The sequence below is a fragment of the Cydia amplana genome, chromosome 20, assembly GCF_948474715.1.
Source record: "Cydia amplana chromosome 20, ilCydAmpl1.1, whole genome shotgun sequence".
NCBI lineage: Eukaryota > Metazoa > Arthropoda > Insecta > Lepidoptera > Tortricidae > Cydia > Cydia amplana.
In genome coordinates, this window is record NC_086088.1 from 9,373,984 (window position 1) to 9,396,406 (window position 22,423).

A 22,423-nucleotide genomic window follows, 5' to 3' on the forward strand; every position below is an offset into this window, starting at 1 on the left:
TAGAAAAAAAATTGTCCACGGTTTGTCTCACTACTGCGCTCGTAACAATTTGAAATTTACGAAAAACTGGCATAGAGCTGGAAAAACTACGTTCAACTATGTTCTCGCAAAAAATATAAGTAGATTGATTGATTAGTTGAAATTTTTTTTTTCTAGGCACGAGAAAATAGCAAATTATGAAACCTATCTGCCATTTTAATTTGGCAAACGATGTACCAAACACCCTGTATAATATAATATCTATAATATTTTATATAAAGTGGGGATAAACCTTCAAAACATCAACCAGAAGCCAAAGTGATTCGTTGGCTATAGATAACCTATGGAGCTATTTCCTCAGTAATAATAGATTTGTATGCAGAGGCGCGCCGCATTGCACTTGCATACAATAATAGCTTCGGATGCAGGCCATGTTTGTTGTAATAATAATTAATTCATATTTTATGAGAACGAATTAGTAAGGCAGGGAACCTTGAAAAAGGTATAGTTAGCAAAACTATTCGTTATATGTTGCCCTAATGATTAGGGCCTAATCGATAAAAACTTTAATAATATATATAATAATAATATATCATTTATTGTCAGGCAACTAAGGCCCATAGATACATACCTTACAAACTAACATATATACAATAATAAAAATCTTACAAGCTAAAACAATATTTCGGCGACACGGAGGTTTTCTGTTGTGTCGCATGTTCCGGTGTAGGATTTGGCAGATTCCCACGGAACCGCCGAAACACCACACCCTTCGGCCAGAAGTCCGCGCTGGCGATGGTTTCCAGCAGCGGCCGCGGACCCCTTAAACCCTACTTATTTGACTTGTTGAATTGTTTATTGGCAGAGCGTCATGTCACTGTACGAAATTCTACGGAAAAAATTCTCATCGCGAAAGCTCCTGCTATGGAATCATTTCCCTGAAAATTTCATAAGACTAAACGTGTAAAAGATACAATTTCCTAAGGATCGCAATTGCTAATGTGACTTTATGTGACGCCCCTGAGTCTACAGGCTACGGTAACTGCTTACTAAATGGCAGTCAGTGTAAATATTTGACAAAAAATAAAAAAAACCGGCCAGGTGCGAGTGCGGACTCGCGTTCCAAGGGTACATAAAGTCCGACTCACGTTTGACTGCGCATTTCTAATAGGTTTTTCTGTCATTTATAGGTAAAGAACTGTTTTATGTATTTTTTTCAAAATTTTAGACCCAGTAGTTTCGGAGATAAATGGTAATTTTTTGGGTATTTTCTTGAATTACTTATAAATTGTTTATCCTTAAATTACAAAAAAATATATATTATAGATTCTCACAATAAGCTCTTTCATTTGATATGTAACACGATATAGTTTGAAAAACTTTATTTTTTAATTTTCTCATTTACCCCCCGAAAGTGACCTCCATGTTCAAAATTTATTTGTTTACGTTACATGTCTTTGGGTCACAAACTTACATATGTGTATCAAATTTCAACTTACATTGGTCCAGTAGTTTCGGAGAAAATAGGCTGTGCCAGACACACGAGTGATCCTATAAGGGTTCCGTTTTTTCCTTTTGAGGTACGGAACCCTAAAAATAAAAATGCTGCTTTTCTTATTGAAATGTTCCTATTATTAAATCACATTTGGAACCGGGTCTAACGCGAATTTATTTTGTTACCTTTATTAGCAGACGGAGAGCAAACAGAGATTTGTACCCGGCACAAAAAAATAAATAACGGTAAGTAACAATATAAATTCCGGGTCTGGTTGTATGTAAATATGATTTAATATGTGTTCAAAACGCGAAAGTTATTTTTTCTACTCCCTAAAATTTTATTTGTCATTTAAAGGGTCGTGCACACACCTTTAAAACCCTACCTTATCGTTGTCAAGACAAGTCTTTAGTCTATTCCCCAAAAAAGAATTTGTGCACACGCAGTATGTTTTTGGCGATTTTACGATACTTCGTGTAATGACCACTTAAAAAAATATTTAATGAAATACAGTGTTGCCAACCTTATTTTAAATGTCATCACAGACAAATAAGTGAACCATAGACATGTTTTTTGTAAATTTCATTCATTCATTCATTCTTTTCCCGCCCGTACCCTCCATTTTTGCTATTACTTGAATTAAAAATATTTGTTAATTTTACAATTTTATTTCAAAGTAAGTGCTTGGTCGTAGAAAAAGTATTGTATGCAACGTTGTTTAACTGAGTCAAAAAATTCTCGTGGCGTCTTTATTAACGATTTTCGGCTTCGCCTCAAATTGTTACTCACGCCACTCGCCTTTTTTGATCTCTCTTAAACAACGGTTGCATAAAATACTATTAATACTGCACAATTTATGATCGTTTATCTTATGAATTTAGTTGGAAGCGCTGGTGGCCTAGCGGTAAGAGCATGCGACTTGCAATCCGGAGGTCGCGGGTTCGAACCCCGGCTCGTACCAATGAGTTTTTCGGAACTTGCATAAAATACTATTAAATGTTAAATAATAAATCTTATTGTTCTCAGGAGGTGGCGCTGTTTGGAGAGTTTTCCATCAGAGAGACCATGATATACTTTGGCTGGATAGCTGGTATGACGACGAGCGAGGTGGATGAGCGAGTCGACTTCCTGCTGACCCTACTACAGTTGCCGCATCCCACCAAGTCAGTATTTATTCTCCCATTTCTGCTATTAAAGATGACGTTTCGTTTTTGATGACCGAATATTTTAAGTAAGTAAGTTAGTAACTTAATGATTTAGTCTGAACTTGGAAGTAGCCATTGGCTTTCTGCTGTAAATATGTATATATGACACTAGCTGTTGCCCGCGACTTCGTACGCGTGGATTTGTATATTGGTGGTTATATATTCTACATTAGCTTAGAACATTGTGCAGCAAGAGAATCAAGAGATTGCGGTAGGACGGTTAATCATTTGTTAATTATTAATATTATACAACGCATGAGACTTTGTCTTTCACAACCTACGAAGTTTCAAGCCCCTAACTGAATAAAATTGTCCTCGTTATAATCCCTCTAAACCCCCTAAGAAGATTTTCATGTCCTCTATTTAATAAAACCTACTACCTAACTACCTATTTACGAAGTTTGAAGTTCCTAGCTTTAAATAAAATTTGAACCCTATACAAACTTTCAACCCCTTTTTAATCATTTTAGGGGATGATTTTTTAAAAGCTGAAATTATTTTTCTTGTATTCTAATAATATGCCTTTATACAACGATTCAAGTCCCGCACTCAAAAAAATGTTTGGCCTCCAAACAAATTTTCAACCCCTTTTTCACCACCTCGGGGGATGAATTATCAAAATCTCTGAAATTAGTTTTCTTCTCTTTTGATAAAATACATTTTTACGAAGTTTCAAGTTTGTAGCTTTAAATAAAATTTGAACCCTATACAAACTTTCACCCTGTTTTAACCCTGTTAGGGGATGAATTTTACAAAACGCTAAAATAACTTTTCCTGTCTTCTAATAATATCCCCAAATAGAAAGATTCAAGTCGCGTATTCGAAAAAATGTTTGATATCCATACAAACTTCCAACCCCTTTTTCACCACCTTAGGGGATGAATTTTCAAAAACGCTGAAATTAGTTTTCTTGTATCTTAATTTAATACCTTTTTGCAAAGTTTCAAGTTCCTAGCTTAAAATAAAATTTGCACCCTAAGACGAAGTTTCATCCTCTTTTTATCCCCCTTAGGGGTTGAATTTCCAAAAACGTAGCAATTACTTTTTTTTGTAATCGGCTATTATGCCTTTCTAAGAAGTTTCAAAGCATTTGTAATGGATTAAAACTTTCAACCCCTTTTTAACCCTGTTGGGGGATGAATTTTACAAAACGCTGAAATTATTTTTTCCTGTATTTTAATAATATCCCGAAATACAAAGATTCAAGTCCCGCGTTCGAAAAAATGTTTGATATCCATACAAACTTTCAACCCCCTTTTTACCACCTTAGGAGATGATAATTCAAAAACGCTGAAATTAGTTTTCTTGTATTTTAATAACATATATTTTTACGAAGTTTCAAGTTCTTAACTTAAAATAAAATTTGAACTCCATACAAACTTTCAACCCCCTTTTAAATGAGGGGATGAATTTTACAAAACGCTGAAATAACCTTTCCTGTCTTCTAATAATATCCTCAAATACAAAGATTCAAGTCCCGCACTCTCAAAAATATCTGATCTCCGTACAAAATTTCAACCCCGTTTTTACCACCTCGGGGGATGAAGTTTTAAAAACGCTGAAATTAGTTTTCTTGTTTTTTTAAATTTAATACCTTTTTACGAAGTTTTAAGGTCCTAGCTTAAAATAAAATTTGCACCCCAGGTCAAAGTTTCATCCCCTTTTTTACCCCCTTAGGGGTTGAATTACCTAAAACGTCGCAATTCCTGTTTTTTGTCATCGGCTATTATGTCTTTCTAAGAAGTTTCAAAGCATTTGTGATGGATTCAAACTTTCAACCCCTTTTTAACCACCTTGGGGGATGAATTTTCAAAAACGCTGAAATTACTTTTCCCGTCTTATAATAATATCCCCATATACAAAGTTTCAAGTCCAACACTCACAAAAATATTTAATCTCCATACAAACTTTCAACCCCTTATTCACCACCTTGGGGGATGAATTTTCGAAAACGCAGAAATTAGTTTTCTTGTTTTTTAATTTAATACCTTTTTACGAAGTTTCAAGGTCCTAGCTTAAAATAAAATTTGCACCCCAGGACAATGTTTCATCCCCTTTTTACCCCCTTAGGGGTTGAATTACCTAAAACGTCGCAATTCCTTTTTTTTGTCATCGGCTATTATGTCTTTCTAAGAAGTTTCAAAGCATTTGTAATGGATTCAAACTTTCAACCCCTTTTTAACCCTGTTAGGGGATGAATTTTCAAAAACGCTAAAATTACTTTTCCCGTCTTATAATAATATCCCCATATACAAAGTTTCAAGTCCAACACTCACAAAAATATTTGATCTCCATACAAACTTTCAACCCCTTATTCACCACCTTGGGGGATGAATTTTCGAAAACGCAGAAATTAGTTTTCTTGTTTTTTAATTTAATACCTTTTTACGAATTTTCAAGGTCCTAGCTTAAAATAAAATTTGCACCCAGGACAAAGTTTCATCCCCTTTTTACCCCCTTAGGGGTTGAATTACCTAAAACGTCGCAATTCCTTTTTTTTTGTCATCGGCTATTATGTCTTTCTAAGAAGTTTCAAAGCATTTGTAATGGATTCAAACTTTCAACCCCTTTTTAACCCTGTTAGGGGATGAATTTTCAAAAACGCTGAAATTACTTTTCCCGTCTTATAATAATATCCCCATATACAAAGTTTCAAGTCCAACACTCACAAAAATATTTGATCTCCATACAAACTTTCAACCCCTTTTTCACCACCTTGGGGGATGAATTTTCGAAAACGCAGAAATTAGTTTTCTTGTTTTTTAATATAGTACATTTTTACAAAGTTTCAAAATCCTAGCTTAAAATAAAACTTGCACCCTATACAACCTTTCATCCCCTTTTTAACCCCCTTAGGGGTTGAATTTTTCAAAATCGCTTCTTATCTCTTGTACACTTTATAAATTCAACCTAGTGTGCAAATTTCAACTTTCTAGCTTTTGTAGTTTCGGCTCTGCGTTGATGAATCAGTCAGTCAGTCAGTCAGTCAGTCAGTCAGGACACTTGCATTTATATATATAGATAGATATACATTTATCTACGTAGACATTTTGCTTTGTAGTAGGGTTTGCCTCATCGACAATTTGAGTTGTAGTTTTTCTGCAAGCTGTTCAGCGTCAAAAGCTAATGTGAGGTAATGTGGTTGGCAGATCAGCGGTAATTGAACTAATTTAATGTACAGTCGCCATCAGATATATCGGAGCGGTTAAGGCATTCACAAATATCTGAACACGCCTCTATTTTCAGGGCGTTAGAGTGCGTGTTCAGATATTGTGAACACCTTGACCGCTCCGATATATCTGATGGCGACTGTACAACCGGTTGGCAAGGCACGTTGGCCTGCGTTGGCGATAGGAGTTCGTCAATTATTTATGTTGCTAACTTTCCTTTGATTTAAACGTATTGTGATTGTTTCACAGGCAAGTGAAGACCCTGTCAGGAGGTCAGAAACGAAGAGTATCCTTGGCTGCGGCTCTCATCCATGAGCCGGAGCTGGTGATCTTGGATGAACCCACGGCTGGAGTCGACCCTGTACTGCGACAAAGGTACTATTTATTTTCCTAGCCTGAGTGTCCCACTGCTGGGCCCTTGATTTCCACGACTCCCGATTTGGTGTTCCTCTGGAGTTGTTCAGGAAGCTGTCCAGGTCATCCGGTCATCTCCGTTTGGGCCTGCCCCGTCCACGTCCCTCTACCGGTATCCACATGGTGGCCAAGCTAGCCCACCTCTTCGGATGCATACAAAATCTTTTTAAATACAAAGTGTTTTTAAGTGAGGCATTCATCATCTTCCCATGAAGATCCGCCAACGCTATCGTTGTTCCGGCTTTTTGCCACGGCTCTTTAGAGCCTGGGGTCCGCTTGGCAACTAATCCCAACAATTGGCGTAGGCATTAGTGTTTACGAAAGCTACTTGCCATCTGACCTTACAACCCAGAGGAGAAACTAGACCTTATTGTGATTAATCCGGTTTCTTCGCGATGTTTTCCTTCAGCGAAAAGCGGCTGGTAAAATATCAAATGATACCTACCTCTACCTATCGTTTTCCATTCGCTTGTTCATTGGTACGAACCGGGGTGTGAACCCGCGACTTCTGGATTGAAAGTCGCACGTCCGCTGCAAAAAGCGTTTTTTACGTAATGTAGAAGTAAAAATATCCACGTAAGGTAAACGTACTACTGGTCGACATGCTAATACCCAATAGATGACACCCTGCTGTCATCTCTAATGACAATGACTTAAGTTTCAAGATGACATGTACTGGTACCGCGTCGAGCACCAGTACGTTTACCTTATATGAAGATTTTAATATCAAAATATGCAAAATTTCACACTTGTGCCTACGCAATCAACCTCTTTTCAAAAAGTAGTGAAAAATGCAAACCGAGGGAGTCATAAAAAGTACTTACTTTTGAGTCCACACTCCACAGAAATGGAGTAAAAGTGCTCAGTTCATCCTCGTTTTAAAGGCAAATTACCTACTTTCCCATTTTAAAATTTAAATAGTGGCTACTGGCTACTGCATGAATGTGCTAATACTGGCAGCCATAAATGTTTTAGAGACCACTTGAATTTTTATATTTCCTGGATAGGTATAGGTGGACGCTTAGAATTTAAAAGTTCAAAATATAATTTAAGACATGTTTAACTACGTACCTAATACGGTTGAAAACTAGCTTAAATTTAAAATAGGCCCTTGAGGCATTGTACCAAGGATGCTTTTTAATTTCTTTTAGTAATACACTGTATATATCTTGTTTGTAAATAAATTATGAAAAAAAAAATACGGTTGAAAATAAAATATACCTAGTTGGTCAAGCAAATCTTGTCAGTAGAAAAAGGCGGCAAATTTGAAAAATCGCGGCTTGGCAACACTACGTTTGAATTGTTCGAAAATCGCGTATCCTTATTTGCTCAACTGTTTTGTTTACATTTCATCGTAGTTCGATGTACATTGCTGCTTTTTGTTCGTTTCCTAAGGATATCATATTTTAGTTTGCTTTACATTGCTACTGACATATCCAGCTTGACTATAGATACCAGCCTTTTTGTCACTTGCGAAATGCAACCAATAGGCATGATACAGTCCGTCTAAGCTAACTCTGCACTGACTTTGGCAGAACAAAGTATAAAAGTGTCATTGTCACGTCATAGTTTCATAGAAATTTGACATTTATGATGACATTTCACACTTTGTTTAAGCAAATGCCATGTTAGCTTGGTCCTCAAATAACAAGAGATAGGATTAATTTATTTTATCCAATTGTTAATACGATAGTTTCTTTTATTGAAATGGGTACTGAAATGTGACGTCACTTCGCAGTAATATCAAATAACTTACCTCGTTTAAGAGCTTTCTGCTTTAGATGTAAATTTTTTTTTTAATTACTGAGTCCGAGTTCGGTTCTATGATAACTCTCTTGCGCTTTTATCCGTAAATGTGTGAACTTGAAATTTAACCCTTAAATGCATAGTGTCGCCAAATGTCTACAAAGCATTAGACAGCCCACAGATTAATGGTTAAACAAATTCTATTTGTTCCTGTATATTATTTCAATAGTAAAACTAATAAACTTTCCGAATTATTACATAAATTTACGCAGTATTTTAATTTATAAAAATTACATTTGTTTATAGACGAAATGTCGGAAAACTTAGAAAAACCTTGATGATTTTTAGTATGTGATTTTGGCAGATTTTTCGGGATTTGTAATTATTTTATATTTACAAACTTTATCATAGGTATATCACAAATAGTGTACCTTTCTAATGGTAGTAAAGAAAATCATATATCTATTACTGAAAATTACATATTTACATAAATATGATTTAGCCAATTCAACTTCTAACACTGATTTCGCAGTGAAAATCGAAGTTATATTTTTTTTTACTATTTTTCCTAGAATCGGCAAACAATTATGTGATACATATATTAATTTCGGGCAAAAAGAAAAAGGTCATGCATTTAAGGGTTAATGTAACTACTTTTAGTATTACAATTAGTGACTTTATCTAAAGCTTATTTTTACAGCATCTGGGATCATTTAGTGGATATTACCAAAGGAGGCAGGACCACAGTAATCATCACAACCCATTACATCGATGAAACAAAACAAGCTAATATTGTAAGTATATTACACATTGACGTATATATATATATATATATATATATATATATATGTCGGCGACGGATGGTCCCGATGGCGGTGGGCGCGTGGGGGTAGTACCTAGATGTATTACTTCACAACCAAAATAGTAGGTATGCTACCTACGCATGAAATAAACATTCGGACTCATTAACCATACTAGTGCCTACTATTATTTCAGTACTAAATAATAAAAATAACTAAACGATCTTACGATGGAATCGGAATTCAATAAAAATAAAAAGATCACATGAAATCGTTCAAATCTTTATTTAAGTCAAACTAAACCGGTTCCAACCCTACACCTCTGACCCGAGAAGATTTAACCCGGCAACAAACTCGGCGGGACACATCTTTTCAAAACAACACATAGTTTCTTTATTTTACAAAAGTAAGCTTATAATGGCACATAAGAAATCAAAATAACACTTGGAATAAAACACTTAGCTAAACGGTTAAAGAACGTGAGAATCTATAAGCTTTCAGAATAATCCTTCAGGTGTAAGCCTTCAGGAACGTAGCGAATTAGGCACGAGCTTGGCTAACGTCCGATCTCTAGCGCGGTCCGATCAAGAAGCCGGAAGCCAGTTCCAGCGGCGGAGCCAACCGCTCCCGCCTCCAATTCAAGTTGGTAAACCTGCCTGACCAGTCTACCAACATAACGACAAAAATGCCTGCTCGTGCCTACGTTCACTCAAGATACTCCTCTTGACGTTCCAAAGCCTTCTACCTGTCATCTTAGTTCAATAATACGCCAATAGATGGTGGCGCCACTCACTACGCAACTTTACTATTTCGTCACAAGCAAACAATACGCAGCCAAACATTGCTAATCGACTTTTACAGGCGTCTAACTATGAACTGTAATGCTGCAATACGTCTTTCTGGTGTCTCGCTCCGACACGGCCGTCCTGCGCTACACACGTCCTCGTGTGTGGGTGTATGCATTTGATACTGAAACAAAATACTCGGCACAGTATCTCATCGCTCGGTCATTCCTGACCAACAATTTGGGTCTCACTCAAATTACTATTAAAATCAAACTTTGTTGTCAATCAAACCAGAAAAAATAATTGTTCAAAATTACTTTAACAATCCTCAATTCTCTAGTCAAAAATAGTCCATCGAGCAACGACTAAATAAAAATAATCATCAGTAATCATCGCCGCTATCTAACGGATACACTCCATTAATCATCGCCTCCATCTGGCGGATACTCTCAAATTTATGTGAAAACAGAACAATCCCAAACATCAAAAACACAAATCACAACAGCTCTAATTCATTGCTCGACAGTATCACTACTACTGTCGTCAATATCAATTTACGGGGAAATTATCTGGCATTTAAAAAAAATTGGTCATATGTGATCTAAATTTTTGTAAGACATCTTAAAGTAAATAAAATTCTGAATAAAATTGATAGTTCCAATTTTACTCATATGAACACAGTACATAAACGGGAATTCATTTTTAACAAAACAACACCAGCCCTTCGGTGCATTGCCAGTCCTTCGGCAGATACCAGACCCTCGTCAGAAGTAACCATCTCAGCCGCGTAAGTGCTACTCCTCGCAAAGAGCATTCTGCACATAAAAAGCAGACCACGTGCACCTCTTACATGCTCCGGCACTTCTGATGCGGTCACTAAACAATACCCAGTCCATCGGGCATACTTTCAGTCCATCGAAAGCAAAACAGTATTGCCCAGTACATCGGGTGTGCCTTCGGTCCATCGAAAGCAAAACAGTAGTACCCAGTCCATCGGGCGTACTCTCAGTCCTTCGAAAGTACAAGCTTTCAGTCCGTCGAAAGCAAAACAATGTTAACAGTGAATTCCAAAAAAAGAAAACAAGAACAGGTCTTTAAATCATGTTACTCAGAACCATTGGTACTATCAGCGTCAACTGATCAACTGAAACTGAACATTACTGATCAAAATCACTAAAGATAGCTTTCTTCCTTAGCTTTAACAACAGAAACTCGCTCAAGACTTCTATGCAGAAGTAAAACATCTCAAAATAATCCCAACGAAATGGGAACTGCTCACCAGCTTAATAAAGTATGATGCACGCGACCAAGTCAAAGGTGGTGGTGGTGAGGTCCAACCCAAGCACGGAGGCCGATCCCTTCCGCCCGCCGCTGCCGCCGCTGCGGCAGACTGCAAGAGACACGATGCGGCTCAACACAGCCGGCTGTTACTGAAATCATCATTTGCACGGTATCAGGTTTATCATTTATGCAGGCTAAACTCAAAAGGTTTATGAAATGCAAGGTAGCAGACACAAAAATATGTTTCCAATGTATACGGGACTTCAAAAATCTCAGAATAAAATTTAAACTTCAATGAGTGCGTTTTATTTAATTCTATGAACAAACAAACACGTGTTCCAAAAATAAGTAACACGGTAATGGGCCAATACTAAAAGTGACAGCTTATTAGTTACGTTCGACTTATGCTTCGCCATTACACTCAAAATAAAATTCACTAATAAACAATTAGAACGAAACCTGTCCTTTTATTTCCAAATCTCCAGCACAGAAGATACTGCACAGCTGCTTCTGTGTCACGGGCGTAATGGTATGATGTCTGCAAGTTCGCTCGGCTCTGGCTGCAGGACACTGTAACATTAATTTTCATATGCGTAGCTCATGTTTCCATAGTATGCACGATTTGTGATCTATCACGGCATTACGAGCAATAATTTGTCGCAATTCTATTAATTACTAAACGTTACAGGGTAAAGATTACATAATCCTATGTATTGGCAAATCAGCAGGATCAATTTCTAACGGTGCATTGTATTTTCATGAAAAAAAATATTTTTTGAGGGTAGATGCACAATTGAGCGATGAAATAATATCACGTCGCGACAGCCAATATTTGATTTTAATTAACAATATGGATTTCACATCAAAATAACTTAAGATCACTTAGATTTCAATGGATTTTAAAAATTAATTGTATTTTCATGAAAAATCAATTACTGAGGGTAGATTCACAAGTGAGCGATGAAATAATATCACGTCGTAATAGCTAATACTTGGTTTTAATTAACAGTATGGATTTCAAATTAAAATAACTCAAGATCGCTTCGATTTAAATGGATTACAAAAATTAATTATAAAGAAACGTGGCGATACCAGAGATGACGCCACGTCACGACCACTCTCTTCGACAGCCCCAATCATAATTCACAATGATTCACACCAAATAACATAATGAACTGCACTCACCTTTCAATGAAGGTTAGACACGTGAGCTTACCATTTACCACGTGTCCAGATTATGGAATATAGGTCACCAGAAATATACCACGCTCCCAGGTGGCTGTGTAAGCAATACATGAAACTCCGCATCGATCCCACTTGCTGATGTCGGCGACGGATGGTCCCGATGGCGGTGGGCGCGTGGGGGTAGTACCTAGATGTATTACTTCACAACCAAAATAGTAGGTATGCTACCTACGCATGAAATAAACATTCGGACTCATTAACCATACTAGTGCCTACTATTATTTCAGTACTAAATAATAAAAATAACTAAACGATCTTACGATGGAATCGGAATTCAATAAAAATAAAAAGATCACATGAAATCGTTCAAATCTTTATTTAAGTCAAACTAAACCGGTTCCAACCCTACACCTCTGACCCGAGAAGATTTAACCCGGCAACAAACTCGGCGGGACACATCTTTTCAAAACAACACATAGTTTCTTTATTTTACAAAAGTAAGCTTATAATGGCACATAAGAAATCAAAATAACACTTGGAATAAAACACTTAGCTAAACGGTTAAAGAACGTGAGAATCTATAAGCTTTCAGAATAATCCTTCAGGTGTAAGCCTTCAGGAACGTAGCGAATTAGGCACGAGCTTGGCTAACGTCCGATCTCTAGCGCGGTCCGATCAAGAAGCCGGAAGCCAGTTCCAGCGGCGGAGCCAACCGCTCCCGCCTCCAATTCAAGTTGGTAAACCTGCCTGACCAGTCTACCAACATAACGACAAAAATGCCTGCTCGTGCCTACGTTCACTCAAGATACTCCTCTTGACGTTCCAAAGCCTTCTACCTGTCATCTTAGTTCAATAATACGCCAATAGATGGTGGCGCCACTCACTACGCAACTTTACTATTTCGTCACAAGCAAACAATACGCAGCCAAACATTGCTAATCGACTTTTACAGGCGTCTAACTATGAACTGTAATGCTGCAATACGTCTTTCTGGTGTCTCGCTCCGACATATATATATATATATATATATATATATATATAAAACAAAATATACATTTATTTCAGATAACTATGATCCATACATGATAAATTTAAATAAAATTACAAAAACAATAATAATCTCAGAACTGGCCTTACGGGCAATAAGAATGGGGCATGAATGGGGCCAGTACAGCGGTGTGACACCGCTACAACGCGATTGGCTGACGAGTTCGCATCACGCGCCTGCGGCCGCGCGATTGGTCGCAACTAGTTGCGTTAGACTGCACGATTGGCTCGAATTTGTGAGTGACACGCTGAACTCGTACCATTTTAGCGCACGTAAGGCCAGTCCTGAGATATATGTCAATGATATTACATAAGTATCATTAATGCCGGTAAGCCGGTTTTACCACTTACACACGGCAATTTGACTTGCACACGTCGCATTAACTTGCACACGGTGTATTGACTTGCACACGGGGCATGTAGACTACACACGGATAACCAATATTATGTGCATTTTACATGTACCGTGCGCAAGAGACATACCTTAGGGCCATACCGGCGAATTGCACGCCGATGTTGCAGTTGAAGTGCAGTTCCCATACAAATTGTAGTCGGATTGCAATCCGTTTGGATCGGCCCTTAGGCTCTGTGGTCACTTTGAAAAAAAAAAAAAAAACAACGGGTTGCACTCAGGGAGTGCCGGCAGAAGTGAAAACTCAATCACTACCTATTGCAAAATGTCTGCAGCACTAAGTATGTAAATCTTACGGTCACGTGATCGTCCTACGCTGTCTCGAGTTGAACATTTTTTCCCCACCTCAAAAAGTGTATAGCGCCGCTAAAGAAGTTTTCACTTCAATAAACCTTATTTTATTTGTTCCTTGTCTTCTAGATTGGCTTGATGCGAGGAGGCCGTTTCCTCGCCGAGGAAGCTCCCAACGAGCTGCTCCGTCGCTACCAGGCCGACAACCTTGAGGACGTGTTCCTGAAGCTGGCAGTTCTGCAGAACAGGGGCAAGAGGCGCCGCTCCAGCATCCTGGAAGATATCGTGAAGAAGGTGGAGTTGCCGTCATTGCCGGTGAGTGGCTTTAAAAGTTAATTGGACGCTTGCACTCGGCGCATGGAGCTTGCATATGTTGATGCGCGGGATCAAGCTACCAGGCCGACCTTGTGGTCGTATATTCCTGAAGATAGTAGTTCTGCAGAACTGAGGCAATAGGTGCTGCTCTAGTATTCCGGCTAATACCTATCGTAGAGAAAATGGAATTCCCGTCAATGCCGGTTAGTATCTTTCAAAAATAAACTGATCAGTGATCATAGCAAATGGTTTTAAACTGACATTATGCGTGGTGAACATTACAAAATTTGCAAGTGGTCATCCCGCTCGAATCCGGGATTAAAATCTAAATAGAGAATGAATCATGAAATAAACTCTCGAATGAATATCAAACTAAAACCTGTCTGTTGTTGTATAAGCTCTAAAATTCCATATTTTCCAGGACCCTGCTGTAATCGATCTAGAAGAGGACATCCATGAGATCTCCGGAGAATTCGGAGATAACGTCTCCATGAGCAGCAAAGGCCGCGTAGTCGTCACCCCAGACGTCGCTCCCTTAGAGGCCTTACCTCCGGAAGATAACCCGCCTATCGGCTGTCTGGAGAGAATCAAGCCGATGAGATGGAGGAACATGAAAGCACTACTGTGGAAGAACTTCTTGACTCTCTTTAGGAATTACGCGTAAGGTTTTTTTACTCAGTTGTTTCTAACAAACGTCGCCTTTTTGAAAGCTCTTATTTTCGTCATCATCGTATCAGCCAAAAGATGTTTACTTTCAAAGGGTATTAATACACGTGAGTTGATTTGAATGAGGTTTAAATACTACAACTATGTCACAGCCATCAGGTATTACATTTACTCGTACTAACGAGTCGTGACAATTAGCAACTTTGTATGACAAATTATAATAAATGAGTGAGTAATGACTACCTAATACTGACAGCCGCCATTTTAATCTTACGTCCACTTATTGAATAAATGGACGTAAGAAATTGTTGTAGAACTTCAAATGTAAGGTCGGCCGGGATAAAAGCAATGTATTTATTGGGTCTATTTGAGTTACTTAAATTTAGAATAACGTTAATTACAAGATCTTTGGAGGAGCTTGGAGAAAAACGTTCAATAGAGAGCATTCCGACCAATCGCATTCGAGAATTTAACGAACCAAACTTCTGTGTCACAGAGGTAGAAAAAATATTTGGAAGCGGCTCGCGTCACCGCTACCATCCCTCGTACTTCATCCGACTTCAACTAACCATTTTTATTTTATCTTTCCTCTCTTTCCAGCCTCCTCGCATTTATCGTGGTCCTCCCGCTCTCGCAAATGGTCCTGTTCTGCATCGCCGTCGGCCACGACCCTCAGGGTCTGCCCATGTGCGTGGTCAACCACGAGCTTGGAGAAAACAATACTAACACGCCCTGTGACTGGGACAGGAAGTGTCCGTTGGACCCGGAGACTTATGAGTGGGACTTGAAACGGTTCAGCTGCCAGTATTTGGATTTCTTTGCGAAGCGACAGCCTAACCTGGTGAGTCTTATAGTTAACTTAACACTTAATCCAACAATTCTGTCGGCCACTACCCTCAAGGCCTGCTTATGTGCGTGGTCAACCACGAGCTTGGAGAAAACAATACTAACACGCCCTGTGACTGGGACAGGAAGTGTCTGTTGGACCCGAAGACTTATGAGTGGGACTTGAAACGGTTCAGCTGCCAGTATTTGGATTTCTTTGCGAAGCGACAGCCTAACCTGGTGAGTCTTATAGTTAACTTAACACTTAATCCAACAATTCTGTTGGCCACTACCCTCAAGGCCTGCTTATGTGCGTGGTCAACCACGAGCTTGGGAAAAACAACACTAACACGCCCTGTGACTGGGACAGGAAGTGTCCGTTGGACCCGGAGACTTATGAGTGGGACTTGAAACGGTTCAGCTGCCAGTATTTGGATTTCTTTGCGAAGCGACAACCTAACCTGGTGAGTCTTATAGCATTAACTTAACACTTAATCCAACAACTCTGTCGGGCACTACCCTCTAGGCCTGCTTATGTGCGTGTGGTCAACCACAAGCTTGGAGAAAACAATACCCTTGTGCCGCCCACCATACAAAATTATAGCCAAGGAAGTTAGAACCTTGTTGTATTTTAATTAGGTTGAATTTCATTTGTTCGAAAAGTTTACGAGACAAATGAAATGCTACCTAGTTTGTTTTTAACTAAGGTTGACATTCCATCGAAACTGAGTGTACATCCTAATGTACATTGGGCGGCACGAGGATACTAACATGCCCTGTGACTGGGACAAGAAGTGTCCGTTGGACCCGGAGACTTAGGGCTCATTTAGGCGGCGCGCGAACTCGTATACGATTTTAGTTACATTGCGCACCATTGAGGTTACATCAATTCAGCCGACCGATCAAATGACGCAATGTAATGAAACTCGCATGCGAGTTCTCGCACCGTCTATTTCAGCCCTTATGAGTGGGACTTGAAACGGTTCAGCTGTCATTATTTGTAGTTCTTTGCGACAACCTAACCAGGTACATCTTATTAGAATTGACATATTTGGACAAGTCTAAAAGACAAAGCTATTAAATGAGATTTTGTGAATCAAAACGCCAGATATTAGTAATCAAATCCAAATGAACGCTATTAAATATTTATCATTGAAATCATCACTTAAATGTGAATAAAATAATCGTACCAGCTAATATGAGGAAACAACTTAAATTGTGGATCGAATAACTTTGCCACTCTTGTAGATAAAATGCAAGGTTCTCATCGGTTTTTGAGAAATGAAGAGAGCCTTTACAAGCTGGTGTGGTGAAAATTTTATTTCCCTTTTGGGTCATTCTCTCATTTCGTGCAAATCGGTGAGATTCTCTCGATTTGTAATTTTTGTTTTAAATGGTAAACTTTTGAGTTTCGTCAATTTGTGGATTCATTTATTAACATTTTTCTGCTAAAGGCACCTTTGTAACGTTATTACTTTTCATTTAATAAGGCTACTGGTAATGAACTACGCGCTGGTAATGAATTCGGCCGAGATGGTAATTTTATCAGTGGACGGTAATGAAACAAACTTATGAAATCGAATATATTCTATGTATATAAGTATGTATTTATCTATATACGTATGTATATCGTCGCCTAACACCCATAGTACAAGCTTTGCTTAGTTTGGGGCTAGGTTGATCTGTGTAAGATGTCCCCCAATATTTATTTATTTATTTATTATTTATATAAAAAACTGTATTTCAAGAAAATTAACACCAATTAAAATCAACAATATTAAAAACATGTGTCTTAAGCACTGCGGAGATGATCAAACCGACTTGACATACACTTGGAGTTGACAATCTCAACTTATAATGTTCAAGCTAGATGGTACATTCATCATTTACTTATCATCATTATAAGTCGAGATTGTTAACCCCAAGTGTTTGTTAAGTCGGTTTGATCATCTGCGCACCATATCACATTAAACATAGTTTTCAAATTTTCAAAAATTAGCATAGACAAAATATATTTAAATCATTCGCGTTTTGTACCTATGTAATTTTTTTTATCGTTTTAACCCTATAGTGTGGGGTGTCGTCGGATAGGTCTTTAAAAATAAATGGGAGTTTGCAAACAACATTTTTTGATAAAGTCAATCAATTCGGAAATAATAATTTAGAAAGAATAAAAAGCGGTTATTCCTTCTAACTTTTGAAAAATGGTTCCAAAAAATATGGAAAAAAATCATAAAAATAGTGCTTAATAAACTCATTCAAACAAAATTAAAGCGAACTTGATAAGTTAAGCCGTTTATGAGTTATCGCTAAAAGTCTTCCCTTCTTATTTTATTTAAAAGCCTGGCAAACCTTATTTGTGACCGGATTTTCGCAAGCAACCCTATAACCACATAATAGTGACCGGAAAAAGATAGGCAACCTAGTTGATTTATATTGTACAAGTTGTATACTTTCCATTGGAACTTATTTCGTTTGTCAGACAGATCGGTGAAATTTAAAGAAAAAAAATTTTTTTTTTTCAAAAAATAATTAAACATAGTTTTGACCATATTTCTTTAAGCAACCCTATTTATTTATGTTCAGGAATATATTTTCTTTCATAATATGTAAGTTTCATCCGTCAGACATATCGGTGAAGGTCGACCATCTTAGACTACAAAGGCTCCCCGGTTGGGCTCCCCTATTATCATATACAGTTTTAAATGTTTATAACAACGTAATATTTATAATAACTAAGCCTCTTTCCATTAAATGCACTGCCTCGAATATATTATCATTACCTTCTTAAGTCATTCATTACCTTTCCCAGTAAAATTAGAAGGAAAAGAAGTGAATGAAACCGATATGAATGAAGTTTTGGAAGTTTTTGTCGCCTACATCAGTTGGCATCAGACCTTAATTTTGCAGAATAAACCATCTGAAAGGGGACACTAAAACACTTCATTACGTATAATTATAATAATGTACACTTGCTACTTACTGTATAAATCACGCGATGGCGATGAAGACTAACGAGAACCACACTCCTTCCCGACCCGAGAGATCGTATATATTTTCGCTAACAGCGGCACACGGGCGTCCGCTACGAGATCACGCGGCCAACTGACTGACGAACAATGTGTTGCATCGGCGGTAGGCGCTATATACCCTCGCTATATAGGAAAATATAGCTAATCTATTTCTCGCGTCGGTAATGAAGAAATTACTTGAACCATACACTTATAAGGCTGTATAGTTTTTATTATTTATTTCTAGCTTCTAATATTATACGATTTAAAACATAACTAAATAAGTCATTTATTGAACAAACAACGAATTTTCTATTTGTAGTATCTTAAGGTTAAAATGTAGGTCAAAGTTATATATTCACGCGTTACATGTAGAAATGAATGAAAAAATTGGGTGTTAATTGTACATATAAAGAAAATACATATCTTTTTAGAATTGTTCATTGGAGAGACATATACTTTAGGCCCTATGTTACAACCTTGCATTAACAGATATTTGAAAACGCCACCACATTTTTGGTAAATTTCCGAAAACACCGATTTGCACGAAATGCGAGAACGACCCTTTTATGCACGAGAAGAGGCCAAACATTGGGACGTATCTGACAAAGAGAATATAATCACTACGTTTTAGTATCTGACTAAATAAACCAAAATCCTGTTTTCTTAAAGCTATTCAGGACATTTTCGACCCTCCTCTAACTTTTTTATGGAAAAACCTATTTGCTAAAAAAATTCAGTGGCCAAGAGGGCATAATACAACTTGGATATATTCTCAAATACATTTACGCACTTTTATATTATTATTACGAAGACAGACGATTGTAAGGGAGTAGACCAAAGAGAATATAATCACTACGTACGTTTTGGAGTAGGCGTTAAGCGAATTTATACGTCTAGCCATAAACGCTCCTGCGTGCAAAGAGACTGTAACCATTTTCCGAAACCTTATTAACCTCAGATTTATGGCGTGTATATTATTATACTATGTACCTATAGAATATATGACCTATTTTCTGACATAAGCCAGGGATACACTAGGGGTATACGTAAAATGTCCGCGACAAGTCAATCAAAGTCGAGCGGTTTATATCTGGTGACATCGCGCGGTTTCAGCCTAGCGTATTTTTCTGCGCGTATATAGTCGTTACGAGCTTGCACGCGCATTACATTTCCTTACATTTGGTTGCTACAACCTTACACGTACGTTACTTTTCCCTACACCTGGGGCCCGTTTCTCAAAAGCTTGTAACTTGTAATACAAGTGCGACTTCGCGAAACTGCGCCTGAAGCCCCTTGCCATACTGGCGACATCGCACAAGTATCGCGTACCAGACTTATCGAGCGAAATCCGACAACGTCCCGCCACTTTGCCCGACGTCGCTGGCGACACGTGTCGCGGAAAATATTTCGCCTAGTGTATCCCCGGCATTAATGTAACTCCCCAGGAAACTAATACCACTATGCATTAACAAAGGCGAAGTTACGGCTCTTTTTTGCAACGGAGACGGGTCATTAGTTTCCCGATGTTAATGTCCTGCTTTGTATTATTTCCTTTTATTTTTTCTTTTATTCCTTTGTACATGCGGATCCAAGATTAACAATATCACATCGTTCCAGCTCCGTCTCGTAAAAAGTATTTCTGTATTTGTAAAATCGGCTGCTAGTATCATTTAACTATATAAGGTACGTGCGGCTAAGATATACTCGTATGTCCCGGTTCTTAAGCTAGCTTAATTGGTGGTAACCCTACCCTAGGAAGCAGGAGATCCCAGGTTCGAATCCTGGTCAGGGTCATTCAACACATTAACTGCCAGCGACTCGCTAGGGAGTTCACTGTTCGTAGGCGCTTTTCGCTACATACGGTTTTTCATGTGTTATTGGCTACGCTCGTAGCGCGTAGCTCGCGCTGGCACTGAATGTATTAAGGATGACTCACGCTAGACCGGGCCGTGCCCGGGCCGAGGCGTCCGACATGTCATTTTCTATGACGGCTGATCGGTGATCACGCGGTGCTTTCCATAGAAAACGAAGCGCCGGAAGCTCCGGCCCGGCCCCGGACCGGTGTAGCGTGAGTCATCCTTTTTCTATGAACATAGATACGTACATATAGAATAGAATAGAATAGAATAGTTTTTTATTCGTAAACACACAGATAAAAGACATACATAGAAATAACATAGTGAAAAATAAAGTGTCACGAAATGGCCCTATCTCAGCATGTTGCTGGCGACTTCCAGCGCTGATCTTCCGATGAAACCATCAAGTGAGAAATAATCACGGAAGGTAACAGATAAAAAAAAAGAAACATAAAGGGAAGAAACATAAAATAAGCCGAAAAATAAAATTACACACAGTTTATACATATAATCACGCCTATTTCCCGGAGGGGTAGGCAGAGACCACGGATTTCCACTTGCTACGATCCTGACATACCTCTTTCGCTTCCGTTACTTTCATAACATTCCTCATACACGCTCGCCGGTTTAGGCCTGCTCTTGAACTGGCCTTTCTTCAGGATTTCCCCGATCTGATCGAAGAAAGTCCGCCGAGGTCTGCCCCTTCCAACTCCCTCTTCTACTTCTCCCTTATACACTCTCTTTGTCAGCCTTGTTTCACTCATTCTTTCCACGTGTCCAAACCATCTCAACATACCTTTCTCAATTTTTCTATAAACATAAGTACATAAATATCGAACTGTGTAAAATTATCCTATATCTACTATTTATTTATTTAGTGGCTCCAAATAACTTGCCCCTTCTTCCAGATCTACTATCCAACGAAGGAAGCGGTGATGGACGCAGCGTACCACGGCAAGTGCCGCGTGGTGCTGGTCTTCCAATCCAACTTCTCTGCCAGCCTGATGGACCGTCTCCGAGACCCTCGCCATGCCACCGATATCGACCTATACAACTCCGATATCGAAGTACACCTTGATGATACAGGTACGTTACATCTGGTGCTATATTACAACACCGGGGATCGAAATCGGTCGATTTGATCAGAAAAGAAATTGGCGTCGATCTCCAATTTAATCACCAATTATAGTTTTATGGTGATACTTGAGCGTTCTAAATTAAAAAGTGCCCCAAACGCGAATACTGGGGACACAAATTGGTATTCTTGCGTCCGCACGTCCATTTTATCGGTAATATTGGTCACAATCGGCGATCGAAATCAGCGAGCCAAATTGGCGTTTGCGTCCGCATGGCCTGATTTTATCGGACAATTTCATCAGATTGGCTAATAATCGTCCTCTTCTGGACAGGCCTATAAGCATATTACGTACCTATTTAACTACGTCGAAAATTTAAAGGGCCATATGTACTGTAAAACGTTGTACGATACACGTGCGAATAGGTACTTAATTCGCAACTTGTGTCGATTTAAAACACTCCCTTCGGTCGTGTTGCCACTCGTTGTGAATTTCCTATTTTTCGCACTTGTATCGTAAATAACTAATCTTTGTCACGTACGTTATTAGTTCTCTGGTTTTCTATTCTTATTATCCTTATTATCCATAAACTGGACAGACAGACGGACAGCGAAGTCTTAGTAATAGGGCCCCGTTTTTACCCTTTGAGTACGGAACCCTAAAAACCATCTTATATCATCAATTTCAGCAGCTTGAAGGTGCATAAAATGTAATTTAAAAGAATAGACGTACCTATTAAAAATCTGAGAGTGTCACCTTTCAAAAAATGTAATAAGATTTTCAATTTATAATTTAAGTGTAATGTCATGCCATGTTTGTACAAGAATTCTGTTTATTGAATACCGAAGTAAATTTCTTAGT

The 22,423-nt window shown here is 38.3% G+C and overlaps 1 protein-coding gene across 2 annotated transcripts in view; it reads left to right on the top strand.

Moving 5' to 3' along the window:
• The window catches only part of LOC134657439 (ABC transporter G family member 20-like), a 333,481-nt gene that overhangs the window by 40,004 nt on the left and 271,054 nt on the right, over window positions 1-22,423 (top strand). For both annotated transcript variants that reach the window (XM_063512989.1, XM_063512988.1), the window contains exons 5-11: window positions 2,501-2,637; window positions 6,099-6,224; window positions 8,710-8,803; window positions 13,940-14,125; window positions 14,547-14,785; window positions 15,392-15,632; window positions 21,395-21,572. In XM_063512989.1, coding sequence (XP_063369059.1) covers window positions 2,501-2,637; window positions 6,099-6,224; window positions 8,710-8,803; window positions 13,940-14,125; window positions 14,547-14,785; window positions 15,392-15,632; window positions 21,395-21,572 — 1,201 coding nt within the window. The remainder of the gene's footprint in view (window positions 1-2,500; window positions 2,638-6,098; window positions 6,225-8,709; window positions 8,804-13,939; window positions 14,126-14,546; window positions 14,786-15,391; window positions 15,633-21,394; window positions 21,573-22,423) is intronic.